Raw genomic sequence first — 22609 nt, 5'->3', positions numbered from 1 at the left:
TAGTATCTGCCATTGCATATTATTATTTTAATTTTATTTTATTTTTATCGCTTCTTCTGAGATTCACGCTTCCACAGAAATGCATTACAATGCGGCGAGCATGATTTTTAAGTTTTCGTTTTCTTTCACTGCAATGCAACTCAATAAAATTCTGTAGTAGGGTGAGGTTTGTTCTTGTTGTCATTATTAACGTTATTGCTTTCGTTTTTTTTTTGTTTTTTTTTGGTATTGCTTTTGGTTTGTGAATATTTTTTTCAATTTGTTGTTGCTTAGATGTGGCTATAGTCGTGATTGTTTTGGTATCTGCTGTATCTTTCTCATTGTCAAATCAGTTTTGTAACAATATTTGTGTTAATGTGTCGCTCTTTCAATAGAATTCCTCGGTTACGGTTTATTGTAGCGGTGTTTTGTAAATTCGTTTCGTGTCAAATGCAGCCAATTTGTTTATAATTTTACGGGTTAATGCACCTGATCGTCAATATGTCTAAATTATTTTATCTCACCTCAATGATATGCATTTCTCATTGATTTTAGAAAGTGCGAGAGAGGGAAAGAGTAATGTGTGTGTTGCCCCGAAAAGTACTTGAATAGTTGTAGGAAGAATGTCTACATTTTTTGAAATATTTGTCGAAATTAAGACTTATTGTTTGTTTTGAAATCAAATAGACTGTTATCAAAACATTTATTGAGAGAGTTTTGTGTCAGTTGCATAAAAAAAAACAAGAAAACACGTTAACCTCGGCTTCACGGATGCTATAATACCCTTCACGGGTGCATTTTTATAGCATAAAAGTGTATACAAAAATATCTTTCTTGATTTTCATCGACCAGTTTGTATGACAGCTATATGCTATAGTGGTCCGATCGAAACAATACATTGGAAAATGGTAGCCTTGCTTTGGGCAATAATCCGTGCCGAATTTCGTCAAGATAGCTCGTCAAATAAAAACGTGTTCCATACAAGGAATTGATTTTTAATGATCAGTTTGTATGATAGCAGTCCCATCTGAACAATATTTAAGTTTCAAGATATAGTTACCACAAATATGTGTATTGTACATGTATGCAACAAATTCTACAAGTACTAGCAACAAATAATTTTAAGCATTCCTTTTCGTGTGCAAAGTGTTCTAAATATTATTATAAAATTTAACTTAATTTTTTTTGTAGTAGTAATAATTTGCATAATTTATTTTTAAATTAAAATTTTTTTTTCTATTTTTTTTTGTAATTTTAGGATTAAAAAAAATAATTTTTATGATTTTTATTTTTAAAAAACAATTTTTTGTTATCATTTTTTAATTCAATATTTTCCTACAATAATATCTTTCGAATATTTTTGTTTAGTAAACTTCAAAATAAACTGTTTTTTATTATCTTTTGGTAATTTAAATTCAATATTTTTTTACAATAATATTTGAAGAACACTTTGCGCACCACTACACATTTCAAAACGCTCATTATTATTATTATTTTTTTTTTTTGTAAATCAAGCTAAGTTTTTCTACCAAAATCGGTTCGATATTTACCCCACATACCTTGGGAGAACCCAACAGCTTCTAAACCGTGAGGTAATCCAAAGGGTCCAAGCGACGGCATCGGCATTCCTGGTGGCAGCGGCCCGTGCGGCACCGAATGATGTGGATGCGGGCCGCCATAGCTGTGCGGATGATGGCCCAAATCGCCGGATTTTAGAAAACCCGCAGCCATTAAGGCTTCTGTCGAGTGCAGCGCCACTGTGATAACTGTGCGGTTAACGGTCGGGAATCTATAGAGTGGAAGAGTAAGTGTGTTAAATATATTGCTAGTAAGCGGAAGAGGTAGTGTGAAAAAAATATGATTAATTAAAATAACTAAACAATATAAATAAATAAATAATAATTACAAATTATAAATTAAAATATGTAAATAAATTGAATAAATAAAAAAGTGAATAATATCCAGAATTTAATGCACCCACACTAATTACGAATACACACGCCAATTGTCTAGCGCGCTTGGCATTGGCTACCGACAAATAGTAACATACGACGAATTGCAACAATCGCCAAACAATGCGGCACCCGTCGGGAATTGCGTGAACGAATAAATGCCAAGTATTTTGCGCACGAATTCTCTATACAAGAGACAGCGACACGAGGGGTGGTCGCTCGCCACGAATGCTTGCATTTACTAACACTGTATTCACATATCTATGTGTGCATGCATATGTGTGCGTACGTGTGTTTCGCTATATTGCAAGCAATTGGTATATGCATTAATTGCTGTTGTTGTTGTTTAAGGGTATTCATAAATTTAAATTTGAGACAGATGTGTTATTAATTTACGTGTGCGCGTGAGCATGTAATTTGGGGTCGAGTATATGGTTACCTCTAATGGCCAACGTTCACGGCTGATAATGGTTAATGATGATGAAGATGGTGATGAGGCTGCTGACTGACTGATTTCGGGTGACGAAAGTTGTTCGAGTGCAATTTCGACTGCAGTGTAAGTATACGCATACATACATATATACATATGTATGAACGTGTAACCGATGCATTTGAATGCAATGAAACGTGAAAACGATCTGACAAAACAAAGCGCAAATTTCATCGGAAAAATAAGGAAAATATGAAATGAGAAAAACTTACATACATGTATAATATGTGTGTAGTTTATGTAGGGAATTGCTTTGGCTTATAGCTGCTGCTAGAGGCGGACCTATTGAGGGTACGAAACATGTTAAAAGCAAGGCATGCGGTAGACCAAATCAGAGCAAAGGATCAACCAACTGACAGCCATACCAAACAATGGGCGAAAGGATAAACGCACGGACGGACGGTCGGAGACTGCATTTTGTGTCAAATGGTGAACGCATATGCGAAACGAAGGTGTGGATATGTGAAGTGCAATTGTTCGCAGTTCTCCATGCACATATATGAAGTTTTTTTTGCATACCTGATGGAAATAAAATTTCCCATAAACAAACATATATACATATGTATATGTATATGGAATTGCGAAAAGCATAGATATTTGTTTGTGCACGAGCGCAGGACATAAGTAATTTGCACGAACGTCCTAAGCCGGCAATTGTGTGTGGCACAGAGGAACGTATTTTAAGTTAATGGAAAATCGCAAAGCCGTGCTGCAGACAATGTATGCGGGAAAGGATGCCAGGACATTCGGTGCTTCAATATATACATATGTATGCATGTGTATACTCCATTGCTATTTTAAAATATGCGAATTTGTATTTAAGTAGCATGCTGCATGTGCAAAATTTTTCTGTTATTGTGCATTTTGCAATTTACAGGTACAAACAGACTTGAAAATTAATCCAGGTCGCAAGATTATGTAGGACGATTATTGTTACTACATATTTACTATATATGTATGTATGTATACATAAATGCCTATTGTATGCGCTATTTGTCTAGTGTGAGTAAAATGCCTAATCTATTTGGTTGATTTTTGAATGCAAACAAAGGAAAGAAATTATGATGAGCGTAAGATCAAAAAGGCCACCGCAAATGAGGCGACAAAGTGTTGATGAAAATTTCAAGATGCTCTTGCGCCGCAAATGCATGATGCTATTGTTTGAAGAAAGAACCGAAAGCAATGAAAAATCAAAGGGCAAAAACGTAAAAAAAAAAAATTATTATTATGAAATATTAGTGAAATTAGTTATGGTAAACAAAAATATTTCAATATTATATGAAAAAAATGTATGCTATAATCATTAAGGTGGCTCATTTTATTATAATAAATATAATATATGCTTAACCGAATATTTTTAAAAAATATTAATCAAAATTACTTGCGACAGAAGCTGTATTAATGAAAAAAATTAAAAACGGCATTTAAAAACATTAAGGTGCAGAATTTTATCACAATAGATATATGAATAACCGAACTTAGCTCGATTTCGGAAGTTTTCTGCTATAAAAACAGCCAAATTTTAAAGAATATGTTATCAAAATTAAAAAGCAAAAACCACAAAATTAAAAAAATGTTAAAAGTGCAAGGCGAAATTTGACAATATAAACAAATAATTGCCAAATAAAAAAGTTTTCCATACACTGACTTGAATTTGATCGTACAGTTAGTATAGCATCTATGTGCTATAGTGATTCGATTTCGACGGTTTCGTCAGGTAAACAAATTCTTGGGGGAAAATGAAAGTGTGCGAAATTTCAGAGTGGTATCTCAAAAACTGAGGGACTAGTTCACGTATATACAAACAAACGGACTTGACAAAATCAGCACAGCTCATCACGTTGATCATTTACATATATATATTACAGTGGCTTCGATGTTTGACTCTGTGCAGGATATACAAAATTGTGAAAAATACAAAAAGGAGATAATTTCGCGATTTAAAATCTTTAATTTTCTCAAAACTCGTGCGTCATACTTCAGAAAATTGAGCAGTCTAGTACTCATATGTCCCAGTACTTATATGCAATGTACTATTCTACACTGGCAGCAAAAACTATACTCTTATATACATGTATAAGTATATATATGTACCTCCACATATCACATTACATAAGTCGAAGCATGACAACAACCACAAATTACCGCGATTTCTTTTTTTTTCTTCTCTCTACCACAATGATACAGATCATTAGTGTCCTATAAGTACATACTATTGTATATACATAAATATACATGTATGAAAAAGTGAACATTTGTGCACAATAGTGCATGTACGTGACTTTTCTGGAAATTGGCGGAAAAATCATATATTGTACATACATATGCATGTATGTAGATATGTATGTTTATAATTTGATAAAAAACAACTGGCACCATTTTGAGCTAAGTTTGTTGCGCCTCACAAACCAACCCAACAGCCGAACATCAGTGACAGCAATTAAAGGCATAAAATATTGTATATACATATCTATATAGAGACGCAGATATAACTAATCACCGTACGTATTACATTTGTCTTTTTTTCGAGCAAAAAATTTTAATAAAAAGAGAAATGCCTTTCGGTAATTTTTATTTTTGTCTTTTTGTTTGCGTCTAAATCGTTTTACTGCAACTATATCACGTACGCATGCGCATTACATTATGTTGTAAGCGAAAAACGCAAAAAAAAAACAACAACAAATAAATTGTGTATATGCTTGTGTGTAAGTTTTCACTTTCAGTTTCCGGCAGCGTGCAGCAATCAAAAACTGCCAAGTAAATCGTTAAGAGACAACTCCGAAAAAAAGTAGAGAAAAATCACCACGGTACATGACGCCCATTGTTGTTGGCTTCTACAAATAAACCATAACGAGTTGTTAAAATGTAGGTGTTCACTTATGCTTGCTTTTATTTGCGGCAGGCACTGTAATTGTATTATGCGGCAAACGAAAAATAAATTTAGAAAATCATTTTTTGTTATTTATATAATATAACAAAAAATAACAGCCAAGACATGACTTTTGCTGCCATCAAATGATTAAACGCATGCATATTATTTTTTTTAACGAAACTATTTACGCAAACTATGCAATAAATCGCCAAATCATATGGAATCTTTATGTTGCACACGCCACTTGCGGGCCAAAAGCAACTAAGTATACCACCATAGGGTCTAACATCCGCACATTTTTACCAAATCATTTGCCTCACACACTCATACGCTCCCACACACACGCCTATTGACTTGAATATTTTCCGTAATTACGGTCAAAATAATATTTTGTATTTATTTACGGTAGCAATAGCGTTATTGGTAAATATTATAATAATATCAACAAAAATGCCAAAGAAAATATAAACAGAGCAAAAGAGCAGTCGCGACAGTCAATCAGTTCGTCAACGATGCTCCAAGCAAGAAGATACTTGCTTACATATTTACACTGGCTTCAATGTGTGTGCGAACTAATAGTCAGCGCTGTGCTGTATGTGCCATCTGGAGCAATGCTCCCAGCGATGCTTCGCCGCCGGTTGAGTATGTCAAACGCGTTAATGTTTTGAGTGGCTCTCGTGTTGGCGTCTAAGAAAAATACTAACAAACACGCCTGGGAAATATGTGCGCGTCCAAGCAGTTGAGTCAGCGCAAATGAACAGCAAGCGTGTACACGAAGCAATATGGGAAGTCGCTATATGCTTGCTGTATTTTTAGACATCATTAAGCACAACGAGTTGTTTGTTGTTGGTCACAGTTGCTGTCATTAGAGCAGCATCATTAAAATGTAAAGAGCAATAGAAATTAATGAATAATATGTAAGTTGCTGTGCAAATGAACTAAGTTAGTTATATTGATTGAGTGATTGAATTCAAAAAAAATATAGCAGAATAATTAATTAATATAAATGTCATTTAGTTAAAACTTATTATAGAAGGTTATGAGAAAATATTGGCATGAAACCTAAGGGCCAAATATATTAAAAGTGACCAAAATATTAAAAGTGCTTAAAAATATTTGTTAAATCAGCACTATTAAAAGTTAATTAATTAAAAATAATGTTGAGTTTTTATTAAGTTTAAAAACAAAAAATAAATAATAAAAAAATTTATATATAAATATCTAATAATAATAAAATCAAATATTCATTTACTCGAAGATTGGCGGGAAACATAACTAATGTGAAATTTTGGAAATTATATATTTTTTTTACTCATTTCGATTTATACCTGTGAAAGTACCATACTAAAATTTTATATGAATATTTCAAATACTTTTGGAGTCACAGGTTTCTAAAGTGTAGCCGCTGGGTTTAGTTAACTTCATCAGTTTACCTTTAAACAAGTTTTTTTCAAATTATATTTTTCAAACTTGCTTGAGAGATTACTTTTAGACAAAGAATCCGAGTACTATTAAATTTTGTCGGCATGTTCTGTATATACAATAGTGCTCTAAACAATGACCTACCAATTTTTTATCTGATCGCATGCCAAAAATTAACAACATTTTGCGTAAAATAAATTTAATTTTTTAATTTTTTTTTTAATTTTTATTTTATTTTTTTATTTATATTTTTTTATTTTAGAGCATTATACGGATACTAGTTTCTAGCGAGAATCCACGGCGAAGGCCAGAAATAAATGTAAAATAGCTTTTAAAAAATCTCCAAAAAATCATATTTGATTATTTAAAAATCACATTATAAGATTTGTTGTAGTAACTCGTGCTTCAAAGCTAAAATTTTTTCAGTTTTATTTGTTAAAAAAAACAACCACAGCTAATAGCTTTCTATAACTTTTAACAAGTTAGACATTTTCTTAGAAGTTTGACATTAACTCTCGAGGTTTGGCTACTGCTAGAAATAACTTTTTCTAAAATGTTATAACTTGCTTGTGAGGTAGCTCATATCTTATTAAGCTTGGTTAAATATATTTAGCTGATAATATTTACTATAAATAACTATTTGTTTATAAGGCTTTTGTGTAGATGTTTCTATAATTTTAACGTTTTGTTAACATATTTTTGTCTTTATTGCATTTGTAAGGTTTTATTAATATAATTTGAATTTTTTATGCAAGCTTTTTTATCACAGCACATATCCATGCTAGGAAGAAATAATATATGTGTATATTATAATTCCATAAACAAAAAATAACCTCAAGCGCTTGAGGCAGTCTAAGATTTTCAAAAAAAAAATCAAATTTTTTGGCTTAGTGTACTCTAAGCCCCTTGGAAACATTTCCCGATTGGTAGAGGAGTGGCAAAAAATTATTTCCTTGATCAATCCGTTGTATTATCGAAGCGTTCGCGTCAGTCAGCCTCAACACACAAAACTTCAAACGCATTTTTCGCGAAAGTTTTTTTTTTTTTTCGAAACGGTTGTTGACTCGGCGTCTAGCGCTCGTTGAAATTTGGAACTTTTGTTTTTATTGTAACTACTTTATAACATTATTTAGTATGCTACAAGCGAATTTTTGTAATTATTGCAACTTTTATTAAATAAACCAATTACACTGAATTTTTTCATTCAAAATTTTATACACTTTTTGCTACAAGTTCGCCATTTTGCAACCAAAGTGTTAAAGCTATATCTTATATATAAGCTATAAAGCTTTATTAGCAAGTTTTATATACATTAAGATCTCGTTTTTTATTTTATTTCAGTTAGTACGTGTTTCTAAAATCAGCGCCGCTCGTACAGGCGCTCTTGAAAAAAGTTTACCCAGTAGTCGCCATTTTGTATCAAAACGTTAATACATTTTTTTTTATACACATAAATATAATAATAAAATTTTTTATTCACAAATGTTTTGTAAAGCTTGAAAGAGGCAAATTCAATTCGCTTTTCTTAACTCGCAGATAACTATTCTCGAAATACGACCTTGTTTGTGAGCTCTAGATTGGCCTTATCTCTTAAGCTAAACGAAAATAATTTTTATAACTTAAAAATAATTTGCGATAGGCTTAACTTTTTTTTTTTTTAATTAATTTCATTTTATAGATATTAATGCCAGTACCCTCACTTGTCTCTCTATTGAGCTAAGCTCCAACTAGCCAAAAAATAGCACTCAATTTTGGGCGTATCAGTGGCAATTATGGCGCCATAAGCTGGTTTAACCACATATTTACGCACATTTTTTTCCAGATATGTGCATACATATATATAAATGTATGTTTATATGTAATTATTTGTTGCCACAAAAGCAACGGCTTATCAATTCGCTTTGGCGCAGCTTTTCCGAAGAAGTGACGCATTCAATGCCAGTACCGTTTTTTAATGCGTTTTTAATTTATAAACTTAAGACTTATTTAAATGCAGCAGTGAGTGTCAATAAACAAACGCATGCACACACACATGTACAATACATGCATGTATGTGTGTATGTAAATGCTTTTGCCAAGACAGCGGCGCAACGTGAAAATTCGCTAACGTCAGCAACTGTTTGAGGCGAACGCATTTGACAGACAGCCGTTAGGCAGCGGCGTGGAAAAATTGCATTTGCATTTGCATATGTCAAAAAACTAATTAAAACCAAACAACTTGTTCGCACAGCAATCCAGCGCAGCGGCATGTAGAGTACATGCACTTGTATATATTTATATACATATTTATAATAGCAATTATTTACAGATGTATGTGTGTATGTATGTAGATTATAAGTAGTATGTAACTAAGTAGCTGCAGCCTGTTTTAATATATATTTCTAGGCCAACTCATCTACTGCGCAGGTGTACATGCGTGTGTGTGTGCGCGTGTATGTGTGGAATGCATTTAATTTTTTGCTTGCTTTTTCCTTGAATTTGCTGCATGCCTTGTACAGTTAATAGTCTTAAACTTGTCAAAATCGTCAAAAAACACAGTCACACACATACACACACATTTATACATACATACAACTAAATATGTATCTTTGCATATATTTTACGCATTTTCGGCTTGACTCTTAATTAAACTTCACATTGCGTTTCTAACAGATTCATCACGCAGTTTTGGTTGCAAATTCCGTTGCACAAAAAGCGGTACGTCAACGTTTGCCACGCTTGTGCGGCTTCAGCTGCCACATTTGCATTTTTTTTTTTTTTGGTTGTTAGCTTGTTGCACTTTTTTTGCACTTCAGTGTGAAATTTGTGAAAAATCGCTTTATAAATAGAAATTGCTATGCAGGCGCGCGTTGCTGCCACATGCGGCATACAATCGTCAGTGTCAGCAGGCGTTATGCCGCTTGTTGCAATTGAAATGTTCAAATGCCAGTGCAACAGCAACAACAACAAACAATAATAATGGAAATAGCAAATGCGAATTCGAATTAAATGTCAGCACGCATTCGAACTGAAAAGGAAATGTGGAAATGCCAGCTAACAGGCGTTTAAAGCACATATATACATATACATACACACGCACATACATGCAAACATTGAAACATTTCTAATTTCCAGCACAGCAAATCGCACCGCAACTTGGTCAAGTTGCAATGATTTTCCCGTGGCCAACGCGACGTCAACAACTATTCAACAAAACGCGCAGCAAACACAGAACGACGCATATGTTGCATGCCACATGCGCCGCAAAGTGTACAAAACAAACAAACTTTGCATAAATATGCAGTCACATGTACAACTATATGTATGTAGCAGCCAATAGTACATGCTTATTGTTGTTGTTGTTGTGGCGTTGTATCTAGAGTCTGTGTTAGCCGCCGCTGTGATAACCCGCTGTTTTACTAAGTTTATTAAGCCGCATTACTTTTTCCCCCAACTAACAGTGGGAGCAGCTCATTATGCGCCAACAAAAAAAACAACAACAACGTACCAACTACTACAACAGTGGCATTGTGGCGTGTCGCGGTCAGTCGCCAACTCAATACATGTTGGACACGGCGGGAGAATGCAGCGCGTCCACGAAAGTTGAAAAATATTTGTGCATTAAACCAGTAGCCAAGCGCTCAGTCAGACTCTAATATCTGCTTAAGTGCATTCATTAATAATGGACGGACAGTTCATTTCTATTTATTGTTGGTTTCTATTTGCCGTTATGTGGGGGGGAAGCGGTGCGTAGTCAAGTAAAACTTTCAGAAATATGAGTGAAAGGTATGCGCTGTGCCGAGTTCAGCGGTGCGGCGTTATTATTAGCCTAAATATTTTTGGCAAGCTTGAAAACTGAAAAAATATTGAGCACAAAATTAAAATTTGCAACAACAAAAATTATTTACGGGGCACAGCTAGTGTGCTATTTCGAAAAAATAGCCTTTAAAAAATAACATACTAAAATTTTAAGTGAATATTTCAAATATTTTTTAGTTATAGGCTTATAGAGAGTAGCCGCTCAGTTCAATCGGTTCCATCAGTTTATCTTTTAACGCGTTTTTCCCAAAACTATATCGCCGAAAGAACTAAAGTTAATCCCAAAAATTTACATAAATCGCAGAAAGAGCTGAAGGCTATTTCAAAAATTGAGTTTAAGATAGTTTCGACGTTTGGAAGAAGCGCTGGCATAAGTGCATAATATCGAATGGGGACTATTTTAAAGTCGATAACATTAATGCAGACGAATGAATAAATATTTTTTTCAAAAAACGGAAATTGCCGTTATGTTTTTAAAACACATATAATATTCCATACCACGACCTAGGTGTTTTTTGATCTGATCAAAAATCGAATTTCAACAGGCTAAAAAAGACCAAAATTTTGGGTAAAAATTTTTTTTTTTTAAATCCACCATTTTTTCCAAATATGATCATTGCACGTAACTTCTAGTCGAGAAATTTTTTTTTTAGGTTTCATCCATGGAGAAGGTCGGAATCACTGCAGCAGTGGGGAAGCTTTTTTTTTGGCTCATCGAAGATCGCGTGTAACTCGAAAAATATTTAATTTTTATCTTCAAAAATTTTACTGTGTATTCTTAAAATACGTATAAATATAACCTTAATTAATAATAATTTTAAAACACCTAAGAATTTTTTGAAATATCAAATATCGTCTTGCTTGGGCTGTCATATTAGCTATGCCCCATAAATATATTTTTATCAAGAGTTTTACTCACTTTTAATGTGTAGTACAAAGACTATACTATACTAGATACAGTGATTTCATGCTGACAAATTATTCGTAGACGGCATTCGTTAAGCTCCGTAAATCGTTTATGGAACGTCAATGTCATTAGTTAAATTTTTGAAGTGTCCAAAAGAATTATACATATTTTTCATATATGCTATTGACATTCCTGGTATCATATGAATATTTCGATGTTTGACTTATTTCAGAATTATTTTAATTCTAAAGTTTGCTGTAACGTTTCTAAATTTATTTGATTTTTACGGAATAGTTTCAGAATATTGCGCGATTTTTAACACATTTTAGTGAGTTTCGGCTAGTTTTCAGGTTCGTTAGCTGACAACAATTTTTAACAAAGTATTTTGCATATGTGTTAAGGTATCTCTAAAGTAACGTTTAGGTGACGTCATAAGAAATTGTTCTCAGAAGCATGACAGTTCTCTCTAATGCCTCGCTAAGCTGACGTCATATGATATTACTCGCCAATACGTGACAATTTTTTATATATACTTGTATGTATGAAGACTCTTGCAACACAAATTTCATTTGCTTGTAATGCCTTTTAATACTTTTTAATGCCCAAAATATTTTGATTATTTGGTTTTAGAACTCTAAACTATTTGCTAAAGCTTATCTATTAAGTTTTTTTTTCAACAATTTTATTAAAAGCTTATGTCAAGTTGAAGGTTTTTATTATTTAATTTCAATAAAAAATTATGTTTGTATACATGTCTATCAATTTTTTAAATTAAAAAATATATACATATATAAAATTGAGTTGACAAATTTTGATCTAGAATAAAGTCACGAATTTTTTTTATTGTTCTTTAATAACCACAGCGTAGCTATAAGTAGTGTTAATTTCAGAATAAGCTTGATGTTGCCTAGCAATTATTTTCTTCCATATCAAATTTCTTAAACGCCCACTCATAGCAAAGCTTCCTATATTTATTGCCTTATTAACTTTTTATAGTTTGATATGTTTCTTTTTTAATTTTTTTTCTTATTCATTTATTTATTCTCTTACACCTCCAGCTAGGCAAGTGTTTTCAACGCCAAACAAGAATTTCCAAACTATGGCCACACTACACATAAATATGATAAATCTCGCCACCATAGCGAGCGCAGACAAGATAGCAGCGAATAAAAATCTTTCAAATAATATTAAAAAATAGAAGGAAAAAATTAAGAAGAAAAATAAAAAAATTATATTGAAAAAAAAGTGAAAAAATGATTAAAAGAAATACAAATAAGTTCTATTTTTGATTTCCTGTTGATATTTCACGTTATTAATTTCGAGCTATCATATGCGCCAGCACTCATAAGCGTGATTATGTTAATTTTTTTCAATTAAATTTTTTATTAACATTTTTTTTCTTATTATTTATTTTGCTAAAAGCACACTAAAGACAAACAAGCAAATAAAACATACACGACAGTGTCGCCAACAGTTCTTTGTAAGTTTTTTTGTGCGCGCCAAGCGCTGCTTGACAATTTACTAAACCAACAAAAATATATATATATATGTGCATGGAATAAACAAGAACAACAACGACAAAATTGCTAGAAAATAATTAAGGTAAAAATATATATCGCCAAGACATCAGCTTTGAAGGCTAGAAAGAGCATATAAACTGCCTGGCGCGGAGTGACAGTCGCCGCGCAGGCGCTGACTAGAGCACAGGCTACATATTACTGCTGGTGTGCACCAGCACAAGACAACTTCGTGGTTACTCATATCAGTGCTGCCATATCTGTATATGTGCGCAGTTAAAAGACAACAACCGAGTGGGTCTTGAGCAGTAAATGTTGCGTCATATCCATTCATTTTCAATTAATTGTTGTTGTTGTTGTTGTTCCACAGCTTCTACTTGTATCTTTATAGCAATGCTTATTTATATGTGTGCTTTTGCTGCACGATCTTGATAGTTGCGCTTTACACTTGAATGATCATTTCTATTTGAAAGACTTTGGCAGCCGAAAAATCGAGCAAAAGCAAAGAAATTGAATTAGGCAATAACAACAATTAAGAAAAAAATAAATAAATTGAATTCAAACTCGAGCAACTGTCATCAATAGTGTGTTAGAAAAGCGCTGTGAGCCAAAAGAATTATGAGCGATAAAAAAAAAACAACAAACCAAAAAAATATTATAGAAAACAGCAAAAAAAGTAATAAAAAAACAACAAAAATTGTGCATAAAGCACAAAGGTGTGCTGCTATAAAGCGCAATGCCACAATAAATATTAAGTAAAAATAATAATTATAATTATCAATTCAATTAAAGTTGCGACGCGTCGCGCGTCTGGCCATTTGGCTGATAAAGAAAACCAGTAAAAACAACCAACAGGCTATAAGCACGCACACACACACACACACACACACACACTTATAAAACCGACGCACAATGGTAAAAAAAGCTCGAGCTTCACTTCAAGCCTTCAATCACTCGATTGACTTATGATTTTAAAATTCACTTATTATTGTTGTTGTTGTTGTTGCCACTTATGCGCGCTGCGTGTGAGTGTTTATGCGCTTAGTGCGCGCTCGAAATCATTGATTCAAATTTAATTTCGTTTTCAAGCCCAGCCCAAGATAATGCGATTTTTTTCGTATTAATTTTAGATTGCCAGCTTTTTCAATAACACGCGTTTTTATCAAATCTGTTTGCTTTTTTTTTTTTTAAAAAAAAAGAAAAAAAATTATGTGCTTGTGGTACCGGATATGCCGTATTTATGCGATGAATGAATGTTTTCTTTACATTATTTCTATATTGCTGTATGTTGTTGTTGTTGTTAAATTTCCATTCAATAAATCTGAGATCTTAGCTAGGTGCGTGGGTGGCTGCTTGTAGCGGTTTTGACAGCCAATAAACTGGTTGCCGCTGGAATTCTACTTGCCTTAACGATTGCTTGTTTCTTGTTCTGGTTTAAATGTGTAAGCGTATATGTGTGTGTTGTTGAGGAGCTGCAGTTCAATAGGTTTGTGCACTGATTGATTGATTTGTAGCTGAGAAAGTTCAGTGGTATCTTAATTCGTGTGCTTGTTGTAGACACAAATGAAATGGGAATTTTTTTATTTAGAACTAATGCAAAAAAATAAGATTTTTTAGATTTAAATAAAAATTCCGTACAAAGTTGTGTGCATATGTATGTATGTATATGAAAAGTAATAAAATATCTATTAAATATTTTAAAAATCAATAGTTTTCTGTTAAACTGTTAACGGTTTATAGTAATACAGAATAATAGTATACCTATAGAAATGTAATATTAAGGCTTTCAGCTTGGAAAAAATTAATTCAAATTGTTTATAATGAAGTGAACAGCTAATCAAATTGCTTTAAGAGCTAGGATCTGTCTGGGATTTTCAAAGAATTTAATAGGTAATTATTTGGTATAATAGTTAAAAATAAATGTTCATTCAATTCGCTGTGGTCTCGTAGCGTTTGGGTTAGTCAGCTTTAATACGTGAAAATTGGAGCCACTTTTTCGCGAAACTGCATTTTTCAAGTCGGTACTAAAATCACCGTCGCCCGTAGAGATCATCTTGAAAAATGTGATTGCGAAGATTGGACCATTGTGCCATCATCATCATCATTTCGTATTTATTATTATCATTTGGTAAATATTAATATGAAATTTTTTTATATACTCAATTACATTATAATAAAAGACTGAAAGTAAGAATTTCGACAAATTTTTCCTATCGTTAGAATACTTTGTCAAATTTAGGAGTTTTTTGATGGCTTCAGACTAGTCTAACCTTAGCTGATCATTCGTCCCGGTTTGGTCGGGACAGTCCGGATTCCGAGTTAAGCGCCCCGACCGTTCCGTGCTTAGAAATTAAAAACAAAGAATGAATTGAATAAAATTGTGTTACTCTTTCACCTATTATGTGTCGCAATTTTCAGTGAATTATAATATGGACAAGCAATGATCAAAGACTATTATGAATAAGACTTAATTAATTAAGTTGAAGATATAATAATTTGACTTTTTGAGCCCTTTTGAAGTGTCATTTTATTCACAAAAACTACATTTCTTTGGAAAACCGTGACGACTTTTTTGTGAAAAATCTAAATTTTGACTAAGCGATCATTATCTATAGTAATAATAAGTTGTTTTAATTTTGGATTTAAGCTAATTTTAAGCAGAAAATTTTTCTTCACCGCCCACTTTTTCCCGAAGCCTTCCTGGAGATCAGCTACGTTATGAAGAGATGCCAAAAATGTTTCAAAATGAAATGACGATTATTAAGGTACATCGATTTTTGTAAATGTAAATGAGTTTATATAATATTTATTTTTTTAAAGAAATGCCTCTTCAAAAAAAAAATTACAAAAAACGCGTGTTTTCTAATTATTAAAAAATGCTGAAAATTGCTTTTGCTGCATTTATTTCTGTTTTAACTTATGAGTCCTAAGAGACAGATAGTCCTGATTACACAGATTGCTTGGTTTATACAACTGCAGCCGCGACTTCGTCGCTTCATACTGGCTGAAACAGTTATTAAGCAGTAAGTTTCATAATAGTATAGAAATTTATTTTTTCTAATTTAATATAATGTTTGATAATTTTTTTTAAATTTATTTTATTATTATTATTTTTTTTTAATATAATTTAATTTTTTATATTGTTTCATGTTTTTCACACAATTTTACTTATTATAATTTTATATTTGCTTTCTATCTGTTAAAGATTTAATTTTACGGAAATTTAGTACATATGTTTATTTTATATCCATTTTTGTAACCTGAACAGGGTATATTAAGTTTGCCACGAAGTTTGTAACACCAAGAAGGAAACGTCGGAGACCCCTTAAAATATATACATAAGTGATCAGCATGATGAGCTGAGTTGTATATACGCGAACTAGTTTCTCAGTTTTTGGGATATCGATCATAAATTTAGCAGGTAACCTTTTCTCACCAAGCAGCTGCTCATTTGTCAAAATGACCGATATGGGATCACTATATTCATATAGCTGCCATACAAACTGAACACTCGGAATCAAGTGCTTGTATGGAAAACTTTTTCATTTGATGAGATATCTTCACGAAATTTGGAACGTATCATTGTCTAAACAATAATATAATCTCCGAAGAAATTGTTCAGAACAAATCACTATAACATATTATTGTCATACAAGCTGAATGATCGGAATTAAGTTCTTATAAGGAACTTTTTGTATTTGTGAGGGGTATTATAGATTCGATGCGACCGAAGTTAACGTTTTTTCTTGTTTACTTTAAATATGTGTTACGATAGATAAATTTTTTAAAATTTTCTTCAACTCTGACTCACTCTCTGAATAATTTTACTTTTTATGTGTGCATTATACTACTAACATTACCAAATCTACAACTTTCTCAAAACTAAACAAAATTGGTCTGCTTAGCGCATAAATATTTAACACATAAATGGATATCGAAAAGTCAAGCTTTCCAAGAGCAGCCTAGAACAACATAAGCCGAGCAACTTGCGGTTTTACCCAGCACACAATTCGTTCTTATCAATACAAGTAAATTAGAGATAGAAGCGAGAATGCCTCCGCACAAACAATAAAATATTAGACTAATGTGTATTTAGCAGCCAAACGTGTGAGACTATGCATATGTGTGTATGTGTGTGCAACCAGTTTTATTGTGCTGCCATATAACACAGCAGAAGCGTTCGAATACCGAAATGATATTAGGAAACCCCTTCTTATGAAAATTAACATTTCTCACTGAATCTCCAAATGGCTGGGAGTAATTTGTACGATGCTTGTTTTTATATGCATGTACATATGTAGTCATTATAAGCGGCTGTTTGTATGTATATTAATATGTATGCTTGTAGCGGCTGCCGTTGAAGCTGTGGCGCGTCGAACATGTGTAGTATGCGCGTATTTGCTGTTGTTATTAGTTGTTGTATTTAATTTATACAATATGCAAATCGGCGGTCAGCGAAAGAAGAAGAAGCAGCAGAAGTGGAAGTTAGAGCAATAATACAAGCAATAACACAAGAAGTGAGGCAGCAGTGTGAGGGGAGCGGCGTTGCGCGGCGAAGGAAACGCAGCAGTTAGCAGTTGAAGCAGCTATGCTTTCATGTTCAATAATTAATAAAGCAAAAAATATATTGATCGTGTTTGTCGGCTGCTTGAGCGCTGTCTGCTTACTTGCGCGCTTGCTTCGCTGGTTGGTTGGTTGCTTGAGTCGCTCGGGCTGCTTGGCTGAGGCTCGCACGGCGGCTGCTAAACAAAATACTACAAGACATTAATATTGTAACGTTGGCAGAAATATACGAAATAATTTATAGCGGCTATTAAGAATTCAGCGTGTTCAACGCTCCAACACTCGCGCGCTCATCACTAATACACACACACGCACACACACACAAATTTAATATAAAAGCACAAAATCACATGTGGAAATAAACACGTTAAGCGCGCAGAAGAGGTTCCACGTAAGCGACGCACGGCGTTCGGTGGACGAACAGCAGCGTTGCTGGTGTTGGTGGCAGCGCGGTATAGCCGGTTGCTACTTACAAAAAACGTGTGAATAATGTGTCGGCATTTTAATATGTTAAGCGTTGCTTAATATTATTGGATTTTTGTTTAATGCTGCACCGCCGTCGCAGCCGCTGCGGTCACTAAGCAGAGAGCAGACGGAAAATCAACGCTCGGTATTGTTTTGCTGTATTTGTTGTTCTTTTCCTGATTTGATGTTTTGTTTGCGTTACGTTGTTTTTGTTGTTAGTAAATTTAATAAAACATAGGTTTTTTAGCTGTTCTGCATTTTGTTGTTTTTCTTGTTATTTTTATATCGATTTTTTATTTTTTTTTTGTTATTTGCTGTTAGTTTCTCTGTTAATATTATTTTCCTTTGGTTTGCATTGGTCATTTTGTCGAAGATCAGCGCAGTTTTAATTGTACGAAAATCTTGGAAATATTTATGACTAATTGCCCGTGCCCTAAACGCAGATGCGGCCTCATATTTTGCGTCCAAATTTTATTTTATGAGTCTACACGCTCGTGTGAGCATGCGTAAGCATTTATTAATTTATTTTTTTTTTTTTGCTATTTTTGTATATTACTTTTTGTTTTAATATATTTTTCGCCTCTTATTATATTGTATTTATTTATTATGTATTTGAAGGTTGCTCAGCGTGAATATTTGCAAATTTTCGCCCAAAAGCATCTACTAATTAAGTCGAAGCCGAAATAGCTGGCGGTTTACAATGACAAATGTTTTAAAATTGATTTATAGCCCAAGACGTTAAAATTATAAATAAATATTATATGTATATCTAGTGCAGAGAAATGAGAAAAAAATGTGGAGTATACATGTATTGAAGACTAAGCAAGGTTTGGCTTAGAAATTGTTAATTTAAGGGAACGTATTGGGTTGTTCGACTCTTTTAATAAGCGTTATAGCTTAGCGAAGTAGGCAACAATTTTTTTTTTTTTACGTATTATTTTAATGACCACACAAATTCTTCGAAAATTTTTTAATCATCTAAATGCGCTTTATTGAGAGTATATTTTTAAATTTATTTTTTAGATACGAATAAGAAGTTTGATTGCTTTTAAGATATATTTCTTGCGAAAATCTCATTTGCACAATGAAAAACTCTCTTTGATATTGCGATAAGCGATAGATATTATACATATCTATATTATCGAGCATATCATATTATATGAAAAAATATTTTCAAATGAACGAAATTTTTACAATTTTATGCTTTTTTTTTTGAAAAATATCAACTTTATTGGCAAACTAAAAAGTTTAGAGTTGGTTTTTTGTTTTTGGTTTAAATTTTAACAAATAAGAAGAGTATATACTTAGTACTTTAGCATTCGAAACTATACTTTTCTTAATTGTTGACTTTATGTTGGAAAGTGTTACGGTTAATATGTTTGTATGCCTGCAATGACGCTGAGAATCGCACTTGTAAATATATATACTATATATATAATATTTCGGAAACACGTTATCGGCAACAAAATATTAAAATGTCAAAAATAATTAGCCTTATATACTTGATTGCAGTTAGTCAGTTCTATGAAAATTGTTTAAATTTGTAATAAATTATTACAAATATAATTATATTAATGTTATAGAAGCAGGCATCTATCTATACTGCTATAATGATACTTGTAGTCTATACAAGAAAAAACGTTAACTTCAAGCTAGAATACCTTTCACATATAAAGAAGCCTCTATAGAAGAATTTTATATTGATCGATACGTTTGCATGACAGCTATAGCCTATAGTAGTTCGATCTGAACAATTTCTTCAGAGGTTGTCCCGTTGCTTTGAACAATAATCCATGCCCAATTTCGCCAAGATATCTTGTTAAATAAAAAATGTTTACCATAAAAGTGTTTGATTTTACATTCAGTTTGTATGGCAGCTATATGCTATAGTGGTTCGATCTCAGTGATGCCGAGAAATGTGCAGCTTTTTTGAGGATAATAGGATATGAGCAAAATTTCAGACCAATATCTCAAAAACTGCGGGACTAGTTTGCGTTTATACATGGACATGGCTAAATCAACTTAGTTGTCACGCCGATCATTTCTGTACATAAATGTATGTATGTATATGGATATAAACTCAGAGTATAAATCGCAAATCATAAGTGAAATTTAAATTTTTTTTCATGCTTTACTACATATATATATATATGTGATTACCATTTCATTTTAGGCGGGTTGCAGTTGCCTATGAATAGGTCCCAATATTTGAAGATGTGTTTTTGTTGTGAAAAATTGCTTAAAACCTCATTTTGAGCAAATCATCTATTCACAGCAGTCAGTTGCAACAATCAAGAAAATCGAAAATTAAAATCGAATGAAGACTATATATCAAAACTTCTAGAAAATTGGATCTTTTGTAGCATTTTTTTAAGCCACTGATTTATAAAAATAAATTTAAAATATAACAAGAACACATTAAAAGGCTTAAGACACCTGAACTATAACAAAACAATAAGTATTTACCATATGTTTCTGAAGACTTCGAGCTAACAATATACAGTTTTACCTTTGTATTTTTGAAGTATAAGCAGCAAGCACACAACTATTTCCTACAAGCGGAGTGGAATGCCACTTATGTACTTTCTAATTGCATTTTATGGCCTTCATTGCTTATAAACATGCGTATCTAGTTGTGTTCCTGCCACGTAGCGCAAGTAAGGAAATTATGATAAGTAAATTTGTTGACAATAGCAATGATGTTGACGCATTATGACAGTAGTTTTACATAAATGAAGATGAGATCAATTAAATCGAAATGGGTAGATCTAATGCGTGGTATCTAGTTAGTTTTCTACATTGTTGACTACTGTCAACAGTAATTGGATCGAAAGTATATTATCATGTATCTTCAATGTAGTAAGATGACGATTACTAAATTCTGTTATACATAGTTTCTTCTACTGTGGCCACTTTTCGGTCTCAATGGAGCGCATCGTTTCTCAAATAAAAAATTTTCTACCAACTGTAGTAAGAACTTTATTTGGAAAGGTTTGAATAACTTTCAAATTGTATTCAGCTGAGGTGCGCTTTGGTTTCATATGACCAGCTCGGTCTGAGTTTGGACTTATATGTATGTATATGAGCATAATTTTTAAAGTTTAATGTGAAAACTTGAAAACATTTGCGTTCAAAAACTTTTTAGGTAAGTCTTGTGTTTGGAGCTAATTTATAGCTTATTGTAGTAAGAAGATTTTAATATGCTTAGTACCAAATTAGTTTAATTTAGAAAAAACTCGTTAAAATAGTTGCATATATTGTATTATGAGTTGTAAGGATTGTAGATGCAATATTAGTATTATTGTAGTGCGCATTTTTGAACTGTTATTTGGGTTGTTTAATATTGCTTTCATAACAAAAATTATTTTAGCACATCTTGAATTGGATTAGTAAAACCAAATAGCATAATCCTACCAGCGCATCACAAAATATAGCGCTTACGCAAAGGACTATGCGCTTATTACTATATTTATAAGTATTCTCAAAGTAAAAATTCTAGCTACTCAAAATACTATTTAAAAAGTATGCCACAATATATCTCTTTAGTATAATTTTTGCATTATGTTTGCTTTTTATATTTTTATTCTTATTTTACATTATATTGCTTTTTCATTTCTTTTTCATTCTATTTCCGTTTGTATACTTTATCTACACCCAAATTTGACTTACCAAACTATATTTCTCGCGTTAAAGCGGCTTTGCTTGCACTTGGCTAACGGCGCGTTTGTAGCTTACAGTTGCGACGGCTATTAGCTTATGAGTATTCCAAATGTGGTAGCATCGGTGCACTGATTTGATGACTGAAATGTCACTTTCCACACAACTAAGCTATAAGTTTTCAAATTGATTTAGTTTTGTAGTAAAATAGCACAACTATTATGAGTACTTGACACAGAGATACTTAATAACGAAGTTGTATGCGCAGTATTTTATGGATTTAAAGATGTAAGTATGTAATCCAATGTTGTTATTAGTTGTTGTATGACATTCACTAAAAGAGTTGACAGTTTATAGCTTCTTTTTTGAAATTCCAGTATGGTTTTATTGGTCTGTCCTACGTTTGATTCGCACACAAAAATATTTGTTTATGAATTTTTTGCTGTTTTTTTGCTGCTTTTAACACAATTGAATGCGTATCAACACTTTTATGCCTCTTAAGCTGCCACACTTTGCATTTAAGCTTTGTTGCTGTTTTTTATAACTTTGCTATTGTTTCATTTCCGTTTGCACATTTTTATTTTCTTCAAAATTTCTGTTTTTGTTTCAATATTTATATTTTCTAACTTTTACGTAGGGTTTTTGCGAAACCCACGCTATTTTTGAACACACTTTTCTCGACACAGTCGCTTTTTTACTTGCGATTTGACACGCAAATTTCAACACGCTTTATAATTTCGCTTGCGAAAATAACACGCCAAATTCGCAACGGCACAATATTTGCGAACTCGCACGCAGAACACGTTTCAAAATATATAAAATTAATTATTATTTTACTATTAGCACTATGAATGATAACGGGCAACAGGCGTGAAAGACGGTGTGTGGATAAGCGCAGCGCACAACACGACAACGCTGCACAAAGACCGAGTGAACTGAATGAACGTAACTTTTGGACTGACTGTGGTGCGGCTCACAAACAAGCAA

General features: G+C 32.6%; 1 protein-coding gene across 1 annotated transcript in view; it reads right to left on the bottom strand.

The window, feature by feature from the left end:
* The window catches only part of oc (ocelliless), a 151341-nt gene that overhangs the window by 26887 nt on the left and 101845 nt on the right, over positions 1-22609 (bottom strand). Inside the window, 1 exon segment of the mRNA XM_014246040.3 lies at positions 1530-1768. Within this exon segment, the coding sequence (XP_014101515.3) occupies positions 1530-1768 (239 nt within the window).

Source organism: Bactrocera oleae, chromosome 5 (genome assembly GCF_042242935.1).
Source record: "Bactrocera oleae isolate idBacOlea1 chromosome 5, idBacOlea1, whole genome shotgun sequence".
Classification (NCBI taxonomy): Eukaryota; Metazoa; Arthropoda; class Insecta; order Diptera; family Tephritidae; genus Bactrocera; species Bactrocera oleae.
This window is presented reverse-complemented; position numbering and strand designations above follow the sequence as displayed.